Source organism: Aquarana catesbeiana, linkage group LG04 (genome assembly GCF_042186555.1).
Source record: "Aquarana catesbeiana isolate 2022-GZ linkage group LG04, ASM4218655v1, whole genome shotgun sequence".
NCBI classification, from domain to species: Eukaryota; Metazoa; Chordata; class Amphibia; order Anura; family Ranidae; genus Aquarana; species Aquarana catesbeiana.
The window spans coordinates 263,216,173-263,240,359 of NC_133327.1; the positions used below are offsets into that span (position 1 = coordinate 263,216,173).

General features: G+C 42.8%; 1 protein-coding gene across 9 annotated transcripts in view; it reads left to right on the plus strand.

Moving 5' to 3' along the window:
- Window positions 1-24,187, plus strand: part of TNK2 (tyrosine kinase non receptor 2) — a 325,816-nt gene that overhangs the window by 262,488 nt on the left and 39,141 nt on the right. For all 9 annotated transcript variants that reach the window (XM_073626447.1, XM_073626446.1, XM_073626448.1 and 6 more), the window contains 3 exons: window positions 3,063-3,189; window positions 15,306-15,452; window positions 15,817-15,911. In XM_073626447.1, coding sequence (XP_073482548.1) covers window positions 3,063-3,189; window positions 15,306-15,452; window positions 15,817-15,911 — 369 coding nt within the window. The remainder of the gene's footprint in view (window positions 1-3,062; window positions 3,190-15,305; window positions 15,453-15,816; window positions 15,912-24,187) is intronic.

Sequence of the window (24,187 nt, forward strand, 5' to 3'; positions counted from 1 at the left end):
ACCGACAAGCCACCAGTGAATAAACCAAGTGAAAAAGGGGGGGGGGGGGGGAGGGGACCAGCTAGAGGAATGGTTGAGGAAAAAAGGGGGGGGGGGGGGAGGGGAGGAGAGGGAGGAGGGAAGGAAGGTGATAACGAAGGGAGGAAAGCTGCTGGAGGGGGGGTGCAGTTCTGTGAGGAGTGATAGGGAAGTGTAGGAGGTGTAGGGGGATGAAAGGAGATAAGGGGGTGTGTATAGGATGGACAGTGGGTGTCTGTCAGGAAAAAGAAAAGGAAATGTGGGGACTTCCCCCCTCCCCCCTCTTTTTCACTTGGTTTATTCACTGGTGGCTTGTCGGTACCTCTACCCTAGCGTTTTTCTCACACATCCCTATGTTCCATGGGTATTGATTGGCAGCAGGGCATTTGCTTTTCTCTAGTTCATTCTTGTCTCACTCACACATTTTTCACCCTCTCTTCCACATGCTTTTTTCTCTCCCTTCCCCTCCCCCCCCATTCTTTTTTTTTTCCCACTTCCCCTCTTTTCCTTTTTTTTCCTTCTGCACACCCATGGATTTATAATCCATCAATCCTATAGAACTCCATAGTTGGGGAATTTCCCAATCTATGTGGATGAACCAACTGACCCCTCGCTCTTCATTTATTTTTTCAATTTTTTATTTTTAGCATTAACGTGAACCTATCCGGGTGCAGTTTGGATTGCCTGTTGCCCCTCCCTTCCCTTCCCTCTCCTATATGGGGGGCTGGTAGACGTGATCCCTCCCAAGATACATTCGATCCACCACCCGCTCCCTTGGGAGCTTGTCCGACATGGGGGAGACAAGGGAGCAGAGGAGAAATCGCACCACCCTAAACACTCTACAATGTTAGAACTGACCTTATAACGTCATAAATCCTGCAATAGGTAAATATGCGGCCCAGGCAGCCACATTACTTGGTATACATGTATAGGTTTGGTATTGTTGAGTTTGATGCTATGTTTGATGCATGTTGACCTTTTTACAGTGGACAACCATCCTCTGAAGAAGACCCGGGAAGGGTTGAAACGCGTCAGTCTTCACACATACAACCTTCGTTGTTCCACATACACTGTATTGTATATTGCCCTTAGTTTGTAGGCATTGTCTGTTGTTATCTAACTTTTAAGGATTCAACACCCGTGAAAACGTTGGTTGCCCTTTGGCACATTGTGTCTTGCATTGGTTTTAATTGTATGCTTTGTCCGCTGCAATTGTACGCCATATCCAGTTCATGTCCTGACTCTAATAGTCAGTACTCATTTTCAGTGTCCTTTTTAATATGCTATTTATACTTTTTGTACCAATAAAATTTAATTTTTTCAAGTACTTATATTGCACTTCATTGGCTGCTTTAAAGCCCCGATAGGGGGTTTTCGTATTTTTTCAATCATACGAGAATAATTTTCACGTTTGTCTCTTTGGTTAATTTCAGATGAACTGTCGTGATCAGCACTCTCAAAAGCTGTGTACTAACGATCAGATTATTGTACGATCGCTTAGAAAGCGGTATTTTTCATCTGATTTTCTGATCGTGTGTACTAGGCTTAAGGAGGAATAATGGACACTTGAAAATTTTCACCATATGTAAAAAGGACCTTCAAACGGATTGGGATTGGGATTTCAGATGTTTTGTCACAGTGTTTCTTTCACAGTGTTATCGCTGTTTTAATATATATTTATGAGCACTGCATCATTGGTATTGTTTTGCTATACACCCAAATACAGTATATGTATAAAAAGAATTTGCCACTCCTAAATTATTACAACCGGAGAAAGGATACATGGAAGGGTTGAAGTTGTTGCATGTAGCAACTGAATAGAATTATTGTTTAACCTTTATATAGACTGAAAAGTGAAACCTGATGGGTTGCTATCAGGAACGGACCTGATTTTTGGTTCATTACCTTTTTTTGGCTGTTTTCATACATCAGCCCCAAAGAGTTGTTTGAGGGTGAGTCTGCTGACCACCTGAAGTAGACAGCTTTGAAAATGCCAAACAACATAGTGTGCATTTTTCTCCTGCCTTATGGCATGAATGATAGCTGTAGGTTAAAGTCCCTCCCACCAAGTGCCACCAGAAGAGCCTTGTAACTGTGTTTATAGTCTGGAAATGAGGGATGACATCTACAGCAGAAATATTAGAAAGTTCTTTGCATTTCAATTGTTGCCCCCTTCCTGACTGCCACATGCCTTCTATGGTACCATGATGTGCAGACCTCTTGTACAAGCATATGAAGCAGCTTTCAAGACCTCTCCATGCCTCCCATGTAGTCCACGTATTAACATCAAGGTGATAGGACATTGATTGCAAGCTGACTCACTTTAAAATACTGGACAGCTACGGTGCCATAAAATGCCCACATGCAACAGCGTGCCAGCATTTCTTAGTACAGTAAGTTCCCTACTTATGAACGAGTTCCGTTCCTGGAGCTCGTTCGTAAGTTCCACTTGTTCACAAGTCCAGCAAAGATCACAGCTTGCAGACAAAGGCCGTAAGCGCTGATCCGTGTGTTCTGGCGAGGGGATCCCCCGTCAGAACACAAAGGCACAGCAGGGGAGATCGCTGCACCAACATTGTGTCGGTAACGCAATCTGTCGTTTCCTTCAGCCCGCTGGGTTGAATGAAAAAAAAAAAAACAAAGTGTGTGTGCTCAGCTTTACAGGATTGGGCAAACTCATGTTCGCATCTTTGAAAGTTTACAGGTTGATGTTTGTATGTAGGGTACTTACTGTACACCTTTTTGTGTTAGGATGTGCAGTTATTGGTGCCAGACTCTGGTATCCTTCTACATTAGTCATCATCCATATTTTGTGGGCCATGGTGAATGGGGGGTCATCCTTGGGGCAGAACCCCAAATTATCAAAAAGTTTACTATGGGAATTATAGGACAGCATAGGTAATGTATGTGTAATGTGTAGGGAAACCCTACTAACTGAATAAGCTGGCATCTTACTAATGTCAGAAATACTGTATGATCAATTACTAGTTTTATTGTTTCATACGTTTGGTTAATGCAGTCTTTACATTATCTTCATTTGATAGGTGTGCACCAGAGAGCCTAAAGACTCGTACATTCTCACATGCCAGTGATACTTGGATGTTTGGTGTGACACTGTGGGAAATGTTCACATATGGACAAGAACCCTGGATAGGGCTTAATGGTAGCCAGGTAAGACAGCATATAGACCAAAAAACAATCTCTTGTATCTTCTATGGGTAAATATATGAAAAAACAGAACGGTATAACTTAGAACTCTTGTACTTTGGAGCTAATCTGAGCATAAAAGGATCTAGTAGTGTGAGGTGGCATTCAGCAGGACAATGTAAGGATTAGTTTACACTTGCAGTTGTTGGGAGGTTAAATAAATATGGTTTAGCCACGTTTTTACGGCCCTCATTAAGCTGCAAAGGCTGTGGCCAGGGGTGTACACATGCTGTGGCTGCAATCTTTGCTCTACTGCTCTGTAAAAATGTTCCCGTCTGTTATGTTTAACAGGCAGTACCACCCGCAGAACGTAACTGATTCAAATGAATGTGGCTGTACCGCAACTTTTTCCGCCCTGCGTGCACGAGGTTGCCAGTTATTAGGGGTTAAAACAGGTGGTGAGGAGGCAACATAACACCTTAACACTTCATTTCAAACACCCTCTAAAAAGCAAATCACACAGATTGCTTTTCAGAGGGCATCACTAGGCCTAAAACTGTTTGTTTTAGAGACTGAGATATCTATCACCACTTAAAATAGTTTTTAACTGGGGTATGATGACTGCAGCTATCTGTCCAAAGTAGAGATGGAAAATTATGCTGTTTTTGTCATCCTGTCTACAGGTGTCTTAAGTGTAGTTTTGTACATTTTTGTTACATTTTTCTGTAGAGCCTTGTACACACAATCAGATTTTCAGACGACCATTCGTCCATTTTTTATGGCATGCTAGTCTCATATCGAAAGTGAAGAGGTTACTCACCATACGAAAATTTTCGTACGACAGAATTCAACATTAGAAGTGACGTAATGTGTTGAATAGTTTTGTATGTATTCTTTCATTTCTAAACATGCGTAGTCTTGCTCTTATGATTTTTTTCGGACGAAAACTTGACTAATGAAATGAAAATTGTACGTTGTGTTCACGTACGATTAAAATTTTATAGTCTGCGCATCCAGCTTTTGTCGTACGAAAAATCAGAATCGGCTGTCGAAAGCACTGTACTAACGATCTGAAAATGGACAGATCGTTCATCAGACGAAATTTTACTTTTTACAGATTTTCGTATCATGTATTTGCCTTTGGTCTTGTTACTGCAAGTCAGGAAAACTATAGGATAATGCCTGCAAAAACGTTTGCATAGCAGCCTGTAGCAGTTACTACTGAACTATCAGAATCCTAATGTGCAACATTCTGATCAAGCAAGGAATGTTTTCCCTCAGCTTTCCTTTTCTATTACTTGTCAGCTTTCACATCTACATGTTATATGCAATCCAGACTTGGCGTGGAAGTGGCAATATATAAAGCAGTATTAAATCTAAAAGCAATAATTTAATTTCTTTATCGTAGATCACGGGACACAGAGCCACAGTAATTACTGTCTGGGTTATATGGCACCTTTAGGTGATGGACACTGGCACACCCTAAACAGGAAATTCAATTTCCCATATAACCCCTCCCCTTACCGGGATTACCTCAGTTTTTGCCAGTGTCTTAGGTGTTGGTCACGAGTAAAGATGTGCTGTGCTGAGCTCCGCTGGAATATTCCTTACTGGGACAAGCCATGCAACCGGATCCATTCAAGTGTCTTTTCCAGGCCAAATTGAATGGTACCCTGGCCTCATGTCTGAAGAAACAAGGTTTTACCTGTAACGCTTCTCTTTTAGACCCCGGGATACAGTATTTGTTTTCTTCAGCCATATTCCTGGTGGGGTGCTTTTTACAGGCCCAGGGCTGTGGATCCCCCGATAAAAAGGGGGCCCCAGTCCCTGAAGGTTTTCTAACGGAGCCCACCGTGAGAGGTGAAGATTGGGTCTGTTACCACAGAACCCTGCAACTGGATAAGGTAAGGGAGATTCCTGAGGATTTTTTATAATTCTTGTGGGTTTTCTCCTTTAAAGTAAATGTTGCTATGCCTATAGTCACCACTGGGGGCTGTCAATAGCACATACCTGTTCCATGCTTGTCAGTCTTCCCTCTGTGTCTCAGGCTGCATGCTTCTCAGGCCCAAAGCTCCAGGTAAAGTCGTGAGAAAGGGGAGTTTTATTCTCCCGGGAATGTCCCCCCACATGGATAGCTTCCTCCAGGCAGGGGGAGCATGGAGCTAGACTGCGGTGTGCCGCGCTGCTCCCGCTGCCATTACAGCGTTCCCCCTTTGGCAGCTCTCCTCCTCCCCCAGCCCTCCTCCATGCGGTCGGGCAGGATCGGAGCGCGCTCGCGCGGGAAATCGCTCTATTTTGAAATAGATTGGGGGGGGGGGCGCGGTGGGTGGTCAGGAGGAGGGGGGGGGGGGGGGCTTAGCTGCGTTGGCGCGAATTGAGCATCCACAATGCAGGCTGCATAGCTATAAAATGCACCTTTTTCAGGTGCATACAGCTAGGAGGGACACAGAGCGGATGGGGGGCATGTGAGTTGGTGACACAGGCATTCCCAAGCACATTTACTTTAAGCATCAGGCTGAGCTTAATAGCAGCGGCTGTTGCTGGACTATTGCTCAGCAGTGGGTGCATTCTTAATGGTGGTACCTCTGCGTTGTGCTCGGCATTATGACCAGAGGAGGTGATTCAAATGCCGTAAAGACCAAGGACACGAAGGGGTCGCCCTCAGGTCCTAAGGACACTCCCTCTGCAACACCATCCCGTACTAAGGAGGCTGGTCAAAGTGAGCCATCAGGGTCATCAGGGGCTGCAATTGCTTCCGACACTTCATCCCCTGTCTATATAACTGAGCAGGTTTTCTCCTCAGCTACGAGTGGCTTAGAGGAAAGATTAGTGGCTTTAATCATTTCTTCATAGAGTGGAAGAAAACGCATTAGGTCCCCTTCTACCACCCAGGATCCCCAAACGGAGGAACTGTGGGAGGGGGAAGATGAATCCCCCTCAGGGGACCGTGAACAGGCTGATGATTCCCCTTCCGAGGAGTCAAGTGGGGTACATTGCTGGTACATTTTCTTACTGAAATGGTCCACTCCACATTTAAGCTACCCTTAACGGAGTCGGTTGAAGAGCCCACTTCCTGTTTGGGTTCACTAAAGCCTCCTCAAGCCTTGCGTGCCTTTCCTGTCCATTCATTACTAGAAAAGCTTGTGTATTGAGTGGGATCACCCAGATAAGCACTTTTTCCCTCCTAAAAAGTTTTCAACACTTTATCCTATGGAGGAAAAATTTACTAAGATGTGGAGTATACCAGCAATTGATGCTGCTATATCCTCTGTGAATAAAAATTTGACTTGTCTGGTTGACAATGCGCAAATGCTTAGGGATTCAACTGATAAAAAATTGGAATTCCTGTCAAAAAACATTTTTTCCCTGGCAGGTTCTGTGGCTCAACCTGCAGTGGTGGCCATTGGGGTCAGTCCTTGAGAGACCAGTTGAAACAGGTACTCAAGGTGGTCCCTGAACAGAAGGCCCAGGAATTAGCTGAGCTGCCAGCGGCTTTGTGTTTTGCAATTGACGCAATTAGAGATTCTATTCTTAAAACCTCTTGCCTTACGCTTGGGATGGTACATATGCGTAGAATCTTATGGTTGAAAGGTTGGTCAGCCGAAGCACCATGCAAAAAGCTCCTGGCTGGTTTTCCTTTCCGTAATGAAAATTGTTTGGGGAGGATTTGGACAAAAATATACAAAGGATATCAAGTGGGAAAAGTACCCTTTTGCCAGTTAGGAAAAAGAGTAAACGCCCTAATTTAAACTGGCTCTTTCTCCAGTGCCAGGGGCATCAGCCTCCAGGCAGTCGCGACGGCCTTCACCGTCAGGTTCAAGAGGTAAACCTCAGAGTCAATCCCAGGGACAAAAGAGGTTCTGGGGGAAGAAACCCGCAAGACAGAACGCTAAAGCCTCTTTATGAAGGGGCGCCCCCGCTCCTTCGAGTGGGGGGGGGACTTCTGCAGTTCTCAAAGGTCTGGCAGGAAGAATTTCGGGACAGATGGGTGGTCTCCACAATGGTTCTAGGTTACAAACCGGATATCACAGCGGCCGTTTACCATGTAATCGCTCCGTCAAATGACTGAGCGATCACATGTAAACAAACCGGCGTGATATCCGGTTCCTCTCTCCCCTCTCTGTACAGTGTGAGCGGAGAGTGGAGAGATCGGATGTAGCAGCGCTGTGGGCTGGATGTGTAGTGCCCACAGTGCTGCTCCGTTACATCAATACTCATCCATCCCTACATCCATACTCATCCATCCTGCCATCCATACTCAGCCACCAATACTCATCCATCCCTCCATCCATATTCATCCATCCCTCCATCCATACTCAGCCATCCCTCTATCCATACTCAGCCATCCCTCCATCCATACTCAGTCATTCCTCCATCCATACTCGGTCATCAATACTCATCCATCCCTCCATCCATACTCTTCCATCCCGCCATCCATACTCGGCTATCCTGCCATCCATACTCAGCCATCCATACTCAGCCATCAATACTCAGCCATCCCTCCATCCATACTCAGCCATCCCTCCATCCATACTCAGCCATCCCTCCATCCATACTCAGCCATCCCTCCATCCATACTCAGCCATCCATACTCATCCATTCCTCCATCCATACTCATCCATCCCGCCATCCATACTCATCCATCCATCCATCCATGCTCATCCATCACTCTGTCATACTTATCCACCTATCCATGTTCAGCCATCCCTCTGTCATACTTATCTACCCATCCATGCTCATCCATCCATACTCAGCAATACTCATCCATCCCATCCACCCCCAGCCATACTCAGCGATACTCAGCCGTACTCAGCCTCTGTATGTGGCCAGGCTGTGGAAAAGTCTCACACATGTGGTATCGCTGTACTCAGGAGGAGTAGGAGAATCTATTTTGGGGTGTTATTTTTGGTATGTACATGCTATGTGTTAGAAATATTGTATGAATGGACAACTTTGTATTAAAAAAAAATGCGTTTTCATTTTCTTCCCACATTTTCCAAAAATTTGTAGAAAAAAAATGACATGTTCAAAAGACTCATTATGCCTCATAGATCATACATTGGGGTGTTTTCTTTCCAAAATGGGGTCATTTTTGGGGCGTTTCCATTGTCCTGGTGCTCCAGGGCCTTCAAAAGTGTAAGAGGTAATCAGGAAATTAGATGTGTAATTTATGCTCCAGAACGTCTCAAGGTGCTTCCTGCATGTTGGGCCTCTGTATGTGGCCATACTGTGTAAAAGTGTCACACATGTGGTATCGCCATACTCGGGAGTAATAGCAGAATATGTTTTGGGGTGTAATTTGTGGTATGCATATGCTGTGTGTGAGAAAATACCTGCTAATATGACAATTTTGTGAAAAAAAAAGAAAAAAAAATCTTGATTTTGCAAAGAATTGTGGGAAAAAATGACAACTTTAAAAAACTCACCATTCCTCTTACTATATACCTTGGAATGTCTGCTTTCCAAAAAGGGGTAATTTGGGGAGTATTTGTACTTTCCTGCCATGTTAGGGTCACAAGAAATAAGATAGGCCGTCAGTACTTCAGGTGTGATAAATTTTCAGAGATTGGCACCATAGCTTGTGGACTCTATAACTTTCACAAAGACTAAATAATATACACCGATTTGGGTTATTTTTTACCAAAGATATGTAGCAGTATAAATTTTGGCCAAAACTTATGAAGAAAAATTACTAATTTGTAAAATTTTATAACAGAAACATGAAAAATGCATTTTTTTTTACAGAATTTTCAGTGTTTTTTTCTTTTATAGCGCAAAAAAAAAAAAAAAACAGAGGTGATTAAATACCACCAAAAGAAAGCTCTATTTGTGAGAAAAAAGGACAAAAATGTCATATGGGTACAGTGTTGCATGACTGAGTAATTGTCTTTCAAAATGTGAGAGCACCGAAAGCTGAAAATTGGTCTGGTTAGGAAGGGGGTTTAAGTGGTCAAGTGGTTAAAGCCAGTAAGAAGATTTGAGTACTTGGGTCTGGTCCTAAATACAGCCCAAAAGAAGGTGTTTTTACCCCAGACAAAGATCAGCGCCATAAAGGAGCTGGTCCAAGGGGTCAGGGCAAAGAAAGGTCCTTCCATTCGCCTTTGTATGAGGTTATTGGGGAACATGGTGACTTCATTCAAAGCAGTTCCATATGCTCAGTTTCATTCGAGACTGCTGCAAAACAGTATCCTATCGGCCTGGAACAAAAAGTTTCAGGCACTAGATTTTCCAATGCATTTGTCGTCAAAAGTGCGCCAGTGCCTCAGTTGGTGGAGGATATCCAAGAATCTGCAGAAGGAGAAATCCTTCTTACCGGTTACCTGGAAGGTGGTAACAACAGATGCCAGCCTTTCAGGTTGGGGAGCAGTCCTGGAAGAAGCGTCTGTCCAAGGGAAATGGTCCAGAACCAAAAAGACCTTGCCCGTCAACATTCTAGAGATTCGGGCAGCGTGTCTAGCCCTAAAGGCCTGGACATTCAGGTTGCAGAATTCTCCTGTCAGGATTCAATCTGACAATGCCACAGCAGTGGCTTATATCAATCACCAAGGGGGCACCAGAAGTCAGGCAGCCCAGGCAGAGGTAAACCATATCCTAACCTGGACAGAAGAACATGTGCCGTGCATTTCGGCAATCTTCACTCCAGGGGTAGAGAACTGGCAGGCAGACTGCCTAAGTCACTAGCAGTTGTTCCCGGGGGAATGGTTCCTTCACCCCCACATCTTCCTGGCTATATGCCAACGATGAGGGATCTCGGATGTAGATATGTTTGCGTCCAGGTTCAACAACAAAGTCGACATCTTTGTGTCAAGAACAAGGGATCCACTCGCATGCGGAACAGATGCGTTGGTGACCCCGTGGGATCAGTTCTCACTGATTTATGCGTTCCCTCCTATTCTGCTGCTACCTCGACTTCTTCACAGGATCAAGTGGGAAAGGAAGTCGGTAGTTCTTGTGGCCCCAGCGTGGCCCAGAAGATCTTGGTATGCAGAAATAGTAAAGATGGCGGTAGGAAACCCATAGGCCCTACCACCACGTCCAGACCTGCTATCGCAGGGACCAGTGTTCCATCCTACTTTACAAATGCTAAATTTTACGGTTTGGCTATTAAAACCCACATTCTAAGGAAACGTGGGCTTTCAGGCTCAGTGATACCTACCTTAATTAATGCAAGGAAGCCAGCTTCCAGAGTCATCTATTTTAGAGTCCGGAAGGCATATGTTTCTTGGTGTGAATCCAGGGGTTGGCATCCTAGGAAGTATGTCATAGGTAGAATTCTTGCCTTTCTGCAAATGGGGTTAGAGATGAAGCTGGCCTTGAGTACTATCAAGGGCCAGGTCTCGGCCTTATCAGTGTTGTTTCAACGTTCACTGGCTTCGCATTCTTTGATCCGAAGCTTTATACAGGCGGGTAAGGCGGCTTAATCCTCCGGTTAAAGCACCCCTGAACCCTTGGGACTTGAATTTAGTTCTGTCAGCATTACAGAAACAGCCTTTTGAGCCAATACGACATGTTTCTTTGGTCCATTTGACAAGGAAACTAGTTTTTCTGGTAGCCATTTCTTCTGCAAGAAGGGTATCTGAGCTGGAGCTCTTTCTTGTAAAGAGCCATATTTAATCGTTAGCAAGGATAGAGTGGTATTGTGTCCTCATCCTAGCTTTCTGCCAAAGGTGGTTTCAGGTTTTCACCTAAACCATGATATTGTTTTACCTTCAATTTTTCCAGAACACTGTTTTAAGGAATAAAAGTCACTACACTCTTTGGATATAGTGAGAGCGGTCAAGATCTATTTGAAGGCGACTGCTCAGATGTTTTGTTCGTGTTGTCGGAAGGTCCTAGGAAAGGACAAGCAGCATCGAAATCCACTATTGCCAAATGGATTCGGCAGGTAATTATTCAAGCTTATGGCTTGAAGAGGAAGGTTCCACCTTTTCAGGTCAAAGCGCACTCCACCAGGGCTGTTAGAGCTTCGTGGGCAGTGCATCACCAAGCCTCCATGGCTCAAATCTACAAGGCCGCAACCTGGTCTTCATTCCATACATTCACCAGATTCACCAGGTGGATGTAAGAAGGCATGAGGATGTTGCCTTTTAGCGCAGTTTACTGCAGGCTGCAGTATAGGTCCTCAGGTTGAACTTCCTGTTTAGGGTGTGCCAGTGTCCATCACCTAAAGATGCCATATGACCCAGACAGCAATTACTGTGCCTCTGTGTCCCGTGATGTACTCCAAGAAAGGGATTTTTCTGTAACTTCCTTTAACCTCTTCGGCTCCGGATGATTTACCCCCCTTCCTGACCAGGTAATTTTTTGCTATACGGCACTCCATTACTTTAACTGACAATTGCGTGGTCGTGCGACACTGTACCCCAAAACATTTTTTGCCCTCTTTTTCAAAGGACACAGAAAAAGGTTTCTTTTGGTTGTAGTTGATCACCTCTGCGTTTTTTTATTTTTTTCACTATAAACAACAAAAGACCGACAATTTAAAAAACTATATTTTTTTTTACTTTTTGCTATAAAACATATCCCATAAAAAAATGTAAAAATTATAATTTCTTCATCAGTTTAGGCCAATATGTATTCTGCTACATATTTTTGGTAAAGCAAAATCCCAATAGGTGTATATTGTTTGGTTTGCACAAAAGTTATCACGTCTACAAACTATGAGATATATTTAGGGAATGTAACATTTTTTTATACTAGTGATGACGGCAATCAGCAACTTACAGCGGGACTTTGATATTGCGGTGGACAAATTGGACACTAACTGACAATTTTGACACTTTTTTGGGAAGCAGTGACACCAATACAGTGATCAGTGCCAAAAATATGCACTGTCACTGTACTAATGACACTTGCTGGGAAGGGGTTAACATCAGGGGTGATCAAAGGGTTAAATATGTGCCTAGGGAGTGTTTTACTGTAGTAGGGGAGGCCCTTGTAATAGGGGAGGGCATAGATCCGTGTCCCTGCTTTGCAGGAACACAGGATCCATGCTTTCCTTACTGACAGAATGGCAATCTGCCTTGTTTACATAGGCAGATCACCGTTCTGCCTGTGTCCTGAAAGATCAGTGGGAGAGCCTCTTGCGGCACACACTCGCGCCTGATACCCGAAAATGCAGGCTCACCTATATATACACGTGATCCTGTGCAGCGTGGCCGCCCTGTAGTAGTAAAAGGCAACTGGTTAACAGACCAAGCTATCCAGCCTAAGTGGCAATAAGACAGTTGAGACAAACCTTTTACCACTGACATGGGGTGATTAAAATGATCAGCTTTTATTCATTTAGACAAAAACCTTTATCCCAAAAGGAAAAAAAAAAATTGTTACTGTAAGCGCTTAAAAAGTATTAGCTGGAGTTCATCTTTAATTTATCAGTCAAGTACATCTGAATCTGCCAGTGCATCTAATACTACCCTCTCCCCAGACCGACTATGTTGCTATCCAAAGGTGTCTCTGTTGCTCCTCCTTCCAGAGTGGGGACATCCTAATGCCGCATACACACAGTCGTTTTTTCCGACGGGAAATGTTGGATGTGAGCTTGTGGTCGGAAAGTCCGACCGTGTGTATGCTCCATTGGACATTTGCTGTCAGATTTTCCCCCACAAATGTTTGATAGCAGATTCTCAAATTTTCCGCCAACAAAACTTTGTTTTCGGAAAGTCCGATCGTGTGTACACAAGTCTAAGCACAAAAGTTCACGCATGCTCGGAATCAAATACGAGCCGGAAGCGTTCGGTCTTGTAAAACTTGCGTTTGTAATAGAGATATCACATGACTATTGAACTTCCTTTTCCTCGGCTTGCCGTACATCTTGTACGTCACCGCGTTCTCACATTTCGGAATTGTTGGCCAACATTTGTGTGACTGTGTGTATGCAAGACAAGTTTGAGCCTACATCCTTCGGACAAAAATCCACGGCTTTGTTGTCGGAAAGTCCAATCGTGTGTACGGGGCATAAGATAAATAGTGTGTTACTGGCTGGATCACCAGGTGGAAAAAAAAAATGCAGTTGCCACATTTAAGGATTGCTAATATATTACATTTTTATTTTGGCTTTAATACCACCTAAACAAATTTACCTTGTTCCTTACAAAAAAGGTAAAATGAACCCAGAAAAATTGGTTGTATTCTTCCAAACAGCCTATTTAGGAAAAGGAAGTGTTGGTCAATTTTTGTATGTTTCGTGTAGTTGACACGATGTCTGGAATCCTGTATTCATTATATATAAACTCCATATTATATTTTTATATTTTATTATATTTTTGATTCATTCTTAAAATGCTAGGTGCCTGGCAGTCTGTACCTTCCACATTGGCATTGACCTGCAGCTTTGAAATCCTACTATTTCAAGTGAGTTAGCACGATTTCAAAGTCACATTTAGTGTGAACGGGGGCTAAAGGAACCATCAGTGATTCACAAACCCACCAATATGACAGTGCTGGTTAAAGTTTAACTAAAGACAAAACTTTTTTTTTCATTTGGTTTTGGACAGGGTGCAGAGGAATTAGAACCACATGTGTCCCCAGAAAAGTAATAGAAGGTAAATCTTCCAATAGGGACACTAGTTCCAGTGACTGGGGGTTCACAAGGAATTCCCTTAATTTTACAGGTATTTCCTCCCACTACCTGTTTAGCTATGGGACAGGAAGTGAAGGGCAATCTTCGCATGGAATATAGATGGAGAAAAAAAAAAAATCTGACTGAGGTTATAACCCCCATTACTTTATCCAAAATGGAAAAAAAAAGGTTTTGCCTATGTTTTTACTTTAACAGTTATCAGAACAAACAGTCAGCAGGTAGTCAGGTACCTTTCAATCCAACTTCTGTCAATCCAGGGCCACCTGGAGCTGCTCCACAAATTTTACACTTTCTGATAGTGGACATTAGACACATTCCCAGCCCATAATACAGTCACCTGAGCAACCTATCTGTAGGCGTGGTCATTGTCATCTGGTGGGTAATTAATGCTTGTACAAATTGTGACTTCTACATAGTACATATTTAAATACCTGCCTTGCTACAGCTTCTGGCTTGTTGTCTTACCACAAACAGTCCCAGCAGCCTCCCACAGAGCCCAAAATATGGCGGATTAACTACGTGTACTGTACTTGTGACCTCTAGTTTATTAACTATAGTTTACAACCACAAAAAAAAAAAAAATAGTTTAGTAGATCCTGAAATACACTGTCAAATACACAGTCCTGCAAATCTTCGGGGGGGGGGTTTTAATAAAATTTGAACTAAAAGTGGTTGTAAACTTCAGACAAGAAATGTGAACAAAGCATATCTCTCTATAGAGTGTCCCAGTTAAAATCACTAAGTGTAATTTCTGTCTGCTGCTTTGTTCCTCTATCAGCATGAATCACTTCTGACAAGTTTTACTGACACCAAGAGAAAAACGATGACAGGGAAGGGACCTCCAGCCTGTGATTGAGAGCATCAGCTATGTTCCTGTGAGCTACATGAAGGGTGTGCCTCTTTCCTCCAATCAGCTCTCAAGAGCTCTCCTCACTGATCTCTGCAGAGTGTAACTTCAGCTCTCTGCTCCCTTTTAACTCGACAAACTTATAAATCCAGCACTGACCAGATTAGAGAGAAGACAGAAGAGAAAACTTATGTAGGAGGATTTGTTTCATCTCTGTGTATAACCTGATGACAGTCACTTCTCTGGGTATATGGAAGAGTTTACAACCACTTTAAACTTTTCTTTAAAGGAAGCTTTAAATAAAGGGGAAAGCATACTGAAGGGAATCTACTAAGACTAGAGCAGCTGGAATGTGGATCAGCTGTGCAGGGAACTAATCAGCTTCTATCTTTCATTTTCAATGCTTGAATGCACAAGCTGAAGATAGAAGTTGACTGGTTACTATGCACAGCTGTTGCAGTTTTAATACATTCCCCACATTGTTTGTCCACACACAAAATCTCAAGAAAGGAAATTATGTTGTCCGGGGCAGCCAACCAGATTTCACCTTTTTTTTGTACAAGTTAGGAAGTGTACTAGTTGTGAATTGTATAGACTTTTTTTTTACCATGTTTTTTTGTACATGATACACCATGTTCTTATTAGCTTCTGCTGGCAGCCTCACCATTCTTTACTAACCATACATCTTACTTTTTTCTCTACTCTTTGCAGATTCTTCATAAAATTGATAAAGAGGGTGAACGTTTGCCGCGGCCAGAAGACAGCCCACAAGACATTTATAATGTTATGCTACAGTGCTGGGCTCACAAACCTGAAGACAGACCAACATTTGTTGCACTGAGAGACTTTCTAGTGGAGGTAAGGCCAGGATGCAAATAAATAGCACATCTAGCTAAATTGTGTAATATTACCATTAAAAAAAAATAGTATAACTGTTTTGCCTTAAAGGAGCAATAAAAGAAAAATACCACATTGCATGTCTTGGTCCAGATACATTGAGACTCCAGATACTATGGGAGGTCCTTAGCAAAGGCCCCTTAATGTTACACAATATTAAATACAGATGTCTGCTTTGGAATCAGAGTGGAATATCCAATAAATTGCAGATTTAGAGCCAGTTCTTTATTTCTGTAATAAGTTTAAAGGGTTTTAATGGTTTATATTTTGTAGAGCAATAATCACATTTGCTGACATTACCTTATTTTTGTCCTTTGTACTCTAGGCCCAGCCAACAGATATGCGAGCGCTGCAAGATTTCCAGGAGCCGGACAAGCTGCACATCCAGATTAATGATGTAATAACTGTCATCGAGGGCAGGTACCAGTTCCCTCCCACCTGGGAACTTAACATGTTCATTGCTTCATACACAAGTATTAATCCTGCAATGCTGAACTTCTGCACTGCTGGCACTATACATTGAAAAGGATTGGCAAACAATACCAAGCACACTCAGAACGTACAATGACACAGTGAATATGTGATGTATTTGAAGAGATATAGACATTTTATCTACAGAGTGCCTAACCCCCCTTTCCGAATCAAACCCACTGATACCTTCATCATGTTGCCCTGCCACTCCATTGGTTTGTCGGAACCTGTAGGAAATATCTAATGCTTCTGGGTATAGCTGGCCTTTTCCTGTTCCTCCCATGATGCAGTGCTTAGGCCTAAGTTGCCAATCACTGTTCAGAATGTTCAATCATTGGTAAAGGTCATTAACTGTTTGTAAGCTCTGTCACCGACCAAAATGAAACATACAAAAGAAAAGAGACTCAGGGTGCCAGCAGATGTGCGGGAATGGTGAAGGTATCAGGGGGTTGTGGTTGAATTTTTAAGAGGATCTTTCACTTTGCTCAGAATAGGCAAACTGATATATTCCCTTTAAATTAGCCCATGGAGATTAATATAAGTTTTATCTGAAATGGAGCGCCCGTTTCCTGATTCAAATGTACTGTATTTTAAAAAGCCAAGTAGTTCTTCAGGCATCTTGAAGCCCAATGGCTTAATTCCTTCATGAAGTAACTGGCCAATTTCACCGCACATGCAGCTGCTGTGCAGTTTGTTTTTTACTTTTATCATGCCACATTGTAGTAGTAGTGCTGGGAGCTGCTGTATTTTCATACAAACTAAGTGCTATGTCCAGTAGGCATATATGCTGTTTACCTGGTTTCCACGGTCAGCAAGAGGAGCTTCTTATATTGGTGGGTTTTTCATGTCACAACACTCCTGACAGCTAGCCTGACTTTTAGTAGCTCAGTGCTTTTGAACTTATGAAAATGTCTGTGAGAAAAAGATAAAAGGATTCTTCTGAGCGGGAAGTGAAGTTTTTTCTAAACCTTCTATAGGTGTAGTTGAATAATGAAAGAATGTTACATAGTTACATGGTAGGTGAGGTTGAAAAAAGACCCTCAAGTCCAACCTATGTGTGTGATTATATGTCAGTATTACATTGTATATCCCTGTATGTTGTGGTCGGTCAGGTGCTTATCTAATAGTTTTTTGAAACTATCGATGTTCCCTGCTGAAACCACTGCCTGTGGTAGGGAATTCCACATCCTTGCCGCTCTTACAGTAAAGAACCCTCTACGTAGTTTTAAGGTTAAACCTCTTTTCTTCTAATTTTAATGAGTGGCCACGTGTCTTGTTAAACTCCCTTCCACAAAAAAGTTTCATCCCTATTGTGGGGTCACCAGTATGGTATTTGTGAATTGAAATCATATCCCCTCTCAAGCGTCTCTTCTCCAGAGAGAATAAGTTCAGTGCTTGCAACCTTTCCTCATAACTAATATCCTCCAGACCCTTTGTTAGCTTTGTTGCCCTTCTTTGTACTCTCTCCATTTCATCCTTCCTGAGGACTGGTGCCCAGAACTGGAAGGCATACTCCAGGTACGGCCGGACCAGAGTCTTGTAAAGCTGGAGAATTATCGTTTTATCTCTGGAGTTGGTCCTTTTCCATCCTCGATTCACCCAGAGGTTCTCCCCCCAGTGTATAGATCGCATTAATATTTTTGCCACCCAAATGCATTATTTTACATTTTTCTACAATAAACCTAATTTGCCATGTAGTTGCCCACCCCATTAATGTGTTAAGATCTTTTTGCAAGGTTTCCACATCCTACGGAGAACTTATTGCCCTGCTTAGCTTAGTATCATTCGCAAATACACAGATTGAACTTTTTACCCCATCCTCCAGGTCGTTTATGAACAAATTAAATAGGATTGGTCCCAGCACAGAACCCTGGGGGACCCCACTACCCAACCCTGACCATTCCGAGTACTCCCCGTTTATCACCACCCTCTGAACTCGCCCTTGTAGCCAGTTTTAAATCCATGTACTCACCCTATGGTCCATGCCAACGGACCTTATTTTGTACAGTAAACATTTAGGGTGAACCGTGTCAAATGCTTTTGCAAAATCCAGATACACCACGTCTATGGGCCTTCCTTTATCTAGATGGCAACTCACCTCCTCATAGAAGGTTAATAGATTGGTTTGGCAAGAACGATTCTTCATGAATCCATGTTGATTACTGCTAATGATACCGTTCTCATTACTAAAATCTTGCATATCGTCCCTTATCATCCCCTCCAAGAGCTTGCATACTATTGATGTTAGACTAACTGGTCTGTAATTCCCACGGATGTATTTTGGGCCCCTTTTAAATATTGGTGCTACATTGGCTTTTCTCTAATCAGCTGGTACCATTGCAGTCAGTAGACTGTCAGTAAAAATTAGGAACAATGGTCTGCAATTACTTGACTGAGTTCCCTAAGTACCCTCGGGTGCAAGCCATCTGGTCCCAGTGATTTAATAATGTTAAGTTTCCCAAGTCTAATTTTAATTCTGTCCTCTGTTAACCATGGATGTTCTTCCTGTGATGTGTCATGAGGATAAACACTGCAGTTTTGGTTACTGAAGCCCCCTGATTCCCTTGTGACGACTGAGGAGAAGAATAAATGCAATACTTTCGCCATCTCCCCATCCTTTGTAACCAGGTGTCCTTCCTCATTCTTTATGGGGCCAATATGATCTGTCCTCCCTTTTTTACTGTTTACATACTTAAAGAATTTCTTGGGATTTTTTTTTGCTTTCTTCTATGTGTCTTTCGTGTTCTATCTTAGCCGCCCTAATTACACTCTTACATTTCTTGTTGCATTCTTTATAAAGTCTGAATGCTGATGATGATCCCTCAACCTTGTATTTTTTGAAGGCCTTCTCCTTTGCTTTATATGCATTTTTACATTGGAGTTAAGCCATTCAGGACTTTTGGGATGCATTGGCTCATGGCCTTATTTAATATGCTCTTAAAGCAAACCCATCTCTCCTCTGTGTTCTTTGTTCCTAAGATTTTATTCAAATGTATGCCTTATAGCAAGGTTCACAGTTTGGGGAAGTTGGCTCTTTTGAAATTCAGTGTCTTTGTATTTCCCTTATGTTTCCTATTTGTGTGATTTATACTGAAACCATTTGACTGGTGATCGCTGTTTCCTAAATTGCCCCGTATTCCCATATCCGTGATCAGGTCTGTATTGTAGGTAATCAGTAGATCCAGTAACGCTTTATTTCTAGTTGGTGCGTCTATCATCTGAACCAATGAAATTGTCCTGCAAGACATTTAGGAACTGGCGAGCCTTAGACTAATGCGTGTTTCCCTCCGCCCAGTCTATGTATGGATAATTAAAATCCCCCATTATGATAACACTTCTCATCCTTGTTGCTAATCCAAATTGTGATAGGGGGTCGTTCTCTCCCTCCCCCCTCAGGTTAGGGGGCCTATAGCATACTCCAGTATTATTTTCCCCTTAGCTTCATCCCTTTGGAGCTCTACCCATAAGGATTCCACCTCCCCCCTATCTCCCTTAGTGATGTCATCTCTCACATTCACTTGTACATTATTCTTGATATATAGGCATACCCCTTCCCTTTTTTTTACCCTCTCTATCCCTGCGATAAAGGGTATACCCTTGAATGGTTGCCAGCCAATCATGAGAGCTGTTGAACCAGGTCTCTGAAATTCCCACAAGATCCAAATCCTCCTCGTACAACAGTATCTCTAGTTCACCCATCTTGTCCGCCAGGCTCCTGGCATTGGTGAACATGCCACGTAGTCTAGACCGGTCGCATACTATCCTCTTATTGGGTGTTCTGAAATTGCAACTAGGACTTGTTACTATACTTACCTTGGGTTTATGTGCTTTAGTCAACCTACCACTAATGCCCCCAATACTACACTCTGGAATATGTTCCATGCTGACTATCTCTACCTCTGGGCCCTCCCCCTGTCGCCTAGTTTAAAAACTCCTCTAACTTTTTGACCATCTTTACTCCCAGCACATCTGCACCCTCCTCATTTAGGTCTAGTCCGTCCCTTCTATAGTACTGGTGACTGACTGAGAAGTCGGCCCAGTCCTCCAGGAACCCAAATCCCTCCTTACTACACCAGCTCCTCAGCCACTTGTTTACTTCCCTAATCTCCCTCTGCCTTTCTGGTGTGGCTCGAGGTACCGGTAGTATTCCTGAGAATACTACCTTGGAGGTCTTTTTTCTCAATTTAGCTCCAAAGGTCCCTAAAATCGTTCTTTAGGACACTCCATCTGCCTCTGACTTTGTCATTGGTGCCAACGTGCACCATGACAGCCGTGTCTTCCCCAGCCCCTCCCGGTAATATGTCTAGACAACATACAGTTCGGCGCTACGGGTCTTTGTTACAGATTGCCCTCTCTGTCCTTCTAAGAATTGAGTCCCCTAATACCAGAATCTGTCTTTCCTTTCCCTTCTCTTCCCCCCCACCCTCACTGGAGGAGTTCTTCCCCCGGCAGCCAGGAGAGTCCCTCAGCTCCAGCAGTGCTGGTCCCTGACTGGTTTCACCGATGTCACTCAATGAAGCGTACTTATTGGGATGCTCCAGCCCTGGATCGGCCTCCCTGGCACTTCCCCCTCTATCCTTCCTGACTGTCACCCATCTACTCTTTTCTGGTGCCTGCACTCTTTGTCTACACCCGCCTCTGTGCTGGCACCTCCTGGGTACGTTCCCAGCTCTCCTTTAGTAGTACTTCTCAGTGCTGACAGTTGCTTCCCCAGATTCAGAACCTGGGCTTCCAGGGAAACAATGTGCTTACATTTTGCACAGCAGTATTCGCCCTCAATCAGATGATCAAGGAACGCATACATGCCTTAAGACGTACACAGAGTCGCATCTCCACATCCGCCGGGCATCGTACCTATTAATTTAATGAGGTTTAGGGATTATACCCTGTCCAAATTACCTAACAACTAGCTTCCTGACACTAATATTCAACAAGACAATTCACAGTTATTCAACAAGACAATACACAGGTACTCGCAGACCCACGTGCACTCGCAGATCCCATGCACACACAATATACAAGTACTAACGATCCACACACACACTACTCAGACAACACTCAGGTACTCACAATCAACAGGTACTACCTGATGTTGGTGTCTAGATGGCATCAAAATTCCAAACTTCTAGGTGAGTAGAAAATGCCCAACTCCCAGCTAAAACAATCAGTCACCACGTTCACCGTGTTTGATGTGTACCTATGCTTCTGCGAAAACTGATTTTCAGCATGTCTGGGTTTGTAAAGGTTCATTAAGGCAGGGCTCTGCAGGGGGAGAGATGGCAAATTATTTTGTTCAAAACTAGCTATGTTTGTATTTCAGGCAGACACTACAGGTACTCTTTACAGAACATGCTTCATGGTATGTAAAGTTATTCTAGAAGGTATAAATATAGCTGGAAACATTTCTTATATAGTAACTGGTGGCTTTGCTTTAGACTTGTACCCCCCTGTTATTAGAAGAAGCCAAATTTCTTATTTCCCTAAAGCTTATTTGGTGTTTTGTGACAGCAGCTTATGTGATTAGTTCATATTGTAGGATTGATCTCTAGTGGTTTTAGTGATCGTTTTTTCTAGTGACTTGTTATATGTGTCAGTTTGCTGTAAAAGGTGTTCTCTTCCCAATGTACTGGAAAATCAGAGGTTACTCATAGAGTGTGCCATTGACTCACCCTATGGTTAGGTTATCAGGTCTGGGTGGAGAGCTACATGTGAGTCATGGAGGAGCGCCCATCACAACCACACCTCGTAATTGTGCCCGGGCGTCAGGGACAGACTACGTAGACTGATAACTGCAGCCTAGCTTGAGTATGTATGCACAGATTAACACACACACACACACACACACACACACACACCCATATAAACTAACTGACAACTGTAAGAAGCACTTGTTTCAAAGCAGCACTATTATATTACACATGATCATCCAGGATATTGTATATTTTAACACTGATCCACAACAACAAAAGAACTGAACAGGTATATATAAAGAGTTTGGTGATAAGCAAAGCAGATTTTCTGGAGCTCCCATTTGTATATTTAAAGGCCTTCTGCAAGCAATATGGTCGGTCCTCTGCACCAGGAAATTATTTTTAAGATCCTGTTTTATGAATATTTGTCACAAAATTAAATTCTTGAACAGTTGTATAGAGCAGGTGGGAGCATTGATTAAATATAGCTGTGTAAATCGATTTCCTCTTCTGGCTAGAACAGATTGGGGTAATTTCAGGTAACTATTTGAAAAGATCACTTTAGAGATAAACAGGGGTTGTCTTTGCTGACCTCCTTCTAAAGCTGGCTGCACACATTACAATCTGAATGTACAATCTCATTTTAAACTTACCAGTTGTGTAGTATGTGGGCCTTTCTAAGGGGAGAAAATGCAATGAATTGTTTAGGTAGCCCATTGCTCTATGTAATCTGATTGTTTTGCATAGAATCTACAATCTTATTGTAATGCGAGTGGCCTGCTTTAACCTTTTAGTGACTAAGGGTAAAACAAATCCTAATGCCCAAGCACAATTTTGCAACTTTGACATTTGTTAGTAAAAGTGATTATGTCTTGTTTTTTTCAGGACGAATTGGGCTTTTTTTTTGGTGGTAAATGGTAATTGATATCTTCTAAATTTTTTTTATTATCAAAGGAAAACTAGCCCAAAATAGTAAAAGAAAAACATGTTTTTTTTAATGTAGCTGTATATTTCTTGCTATTTCCATAGTATACCACCTAAGAACAACCCAAAATAAATTCTCCTGCTCCTGTCGATCGCAGTGATACCACATATGCGTATGTTGTTTGTACCGTAGTAGGGCCCATGAACAATGGTGCGCATTTTGCATTTTTTTATCCTGCCTAAAACACACTGACACTAATTTAAAAAAATTCTACCCAAAATATGCTGACCATCAGCTTTGACCGTTACCTTGACCCTAACACTAACCCTACCAAACCTTGATCTAGTTATTTCTTTCTTTATTTCAAAATTGTATTTTATTTTCTACACACTTTTCTTTATCTTCCTCTCCTGCAAGAATAGAAAGATACAATGTACCTTTGTCTTCATTCAGAAGAGGAAGTAAACTCAGAGGCGGGCTCACGGTGACTGATCACTGTGATAGCCAATCGGGCTATCACAGCGATCAGGTGACCCGGAATCTGAAGTCCCGGGACCCAATTGTTGGTGAGAGCCTGGTCTCTGTGCTGGGAGTGCGCTGTGTGGCGTGCTCCCAGTACAAAGAGCGATACGCATATATCGGCCCCACAAATAAAGATCCACTTCTGAGAGGCCGTATAGATGTATACGGTCATCTGGAAGAGTTAAAATAACGGCTGCTTCTCTGTCTATGACCTCAATACTTTGAGTTACTGACCTAGAACAAGAACACAGAGTAGAAACAGGAGAAAAAAGTACACCCGATCTGTAAAGTTGTTGTGGGTCAGTGTCTCAAAGTATTGAAGCCATTGGATTAAAATGAAACCGCTAACATTTTTTCAAAGAGAGGTCCAAAATGGCAGCCTCCTAGTTCTTTAACTACATGTTTCCTTTAAAGAGGAAATAAACCGATTGGTTATAATGGGCTAGTATGCATCACATACTAGCCCATTATTTGCCACTTAACTGCAAACGAAGCCCGCAATGTCCCTGCTGGTAGCTGCATCCATCTTCACCCCTCTTCCTTCCAGAGCCGTGGACTCCGGCTCTGTGACTGGCCGTAGTCGCTTTGGAGCCACCGTTCATGGCACAGGCCCTTTACAAACGGCACGATCGTGCCCTCGCATGGGCCGATGACGTTGGCGCAAGTGTATATGGTAAATATCTCCTAAACTGTGCAGGTTTAGGAGATATTTCCAGTACCTACAGGTAAGCCTTATTATAGGCTTACCTGTAGTTGGTGTAACTAAATTTACAACCACTTTAAGTCTATCAAATACCTTCTAATGTTTCGACATGAGTTCAAGGGAGACCTTTTAATACTATGGAACTAAAGGACATGCCCCTGTTACATAAGCCAAAGGAGAACAAATACACAGAAATGATTGGTTAAACCCACAACTGCTTTTTTCCCACCATTTCTTTTCTATTATACTGGCTTTTCAAAAAATAAGTATTTAAAGGTGGTATGAGAGATTTAGTGTAGTCTAACATTTATGGTAGTTAAAGTGATTGTAAACAATCACCCATTCAGTTTAAAATAGAAATGAGCCCTGGTTCACACTCGTGCGA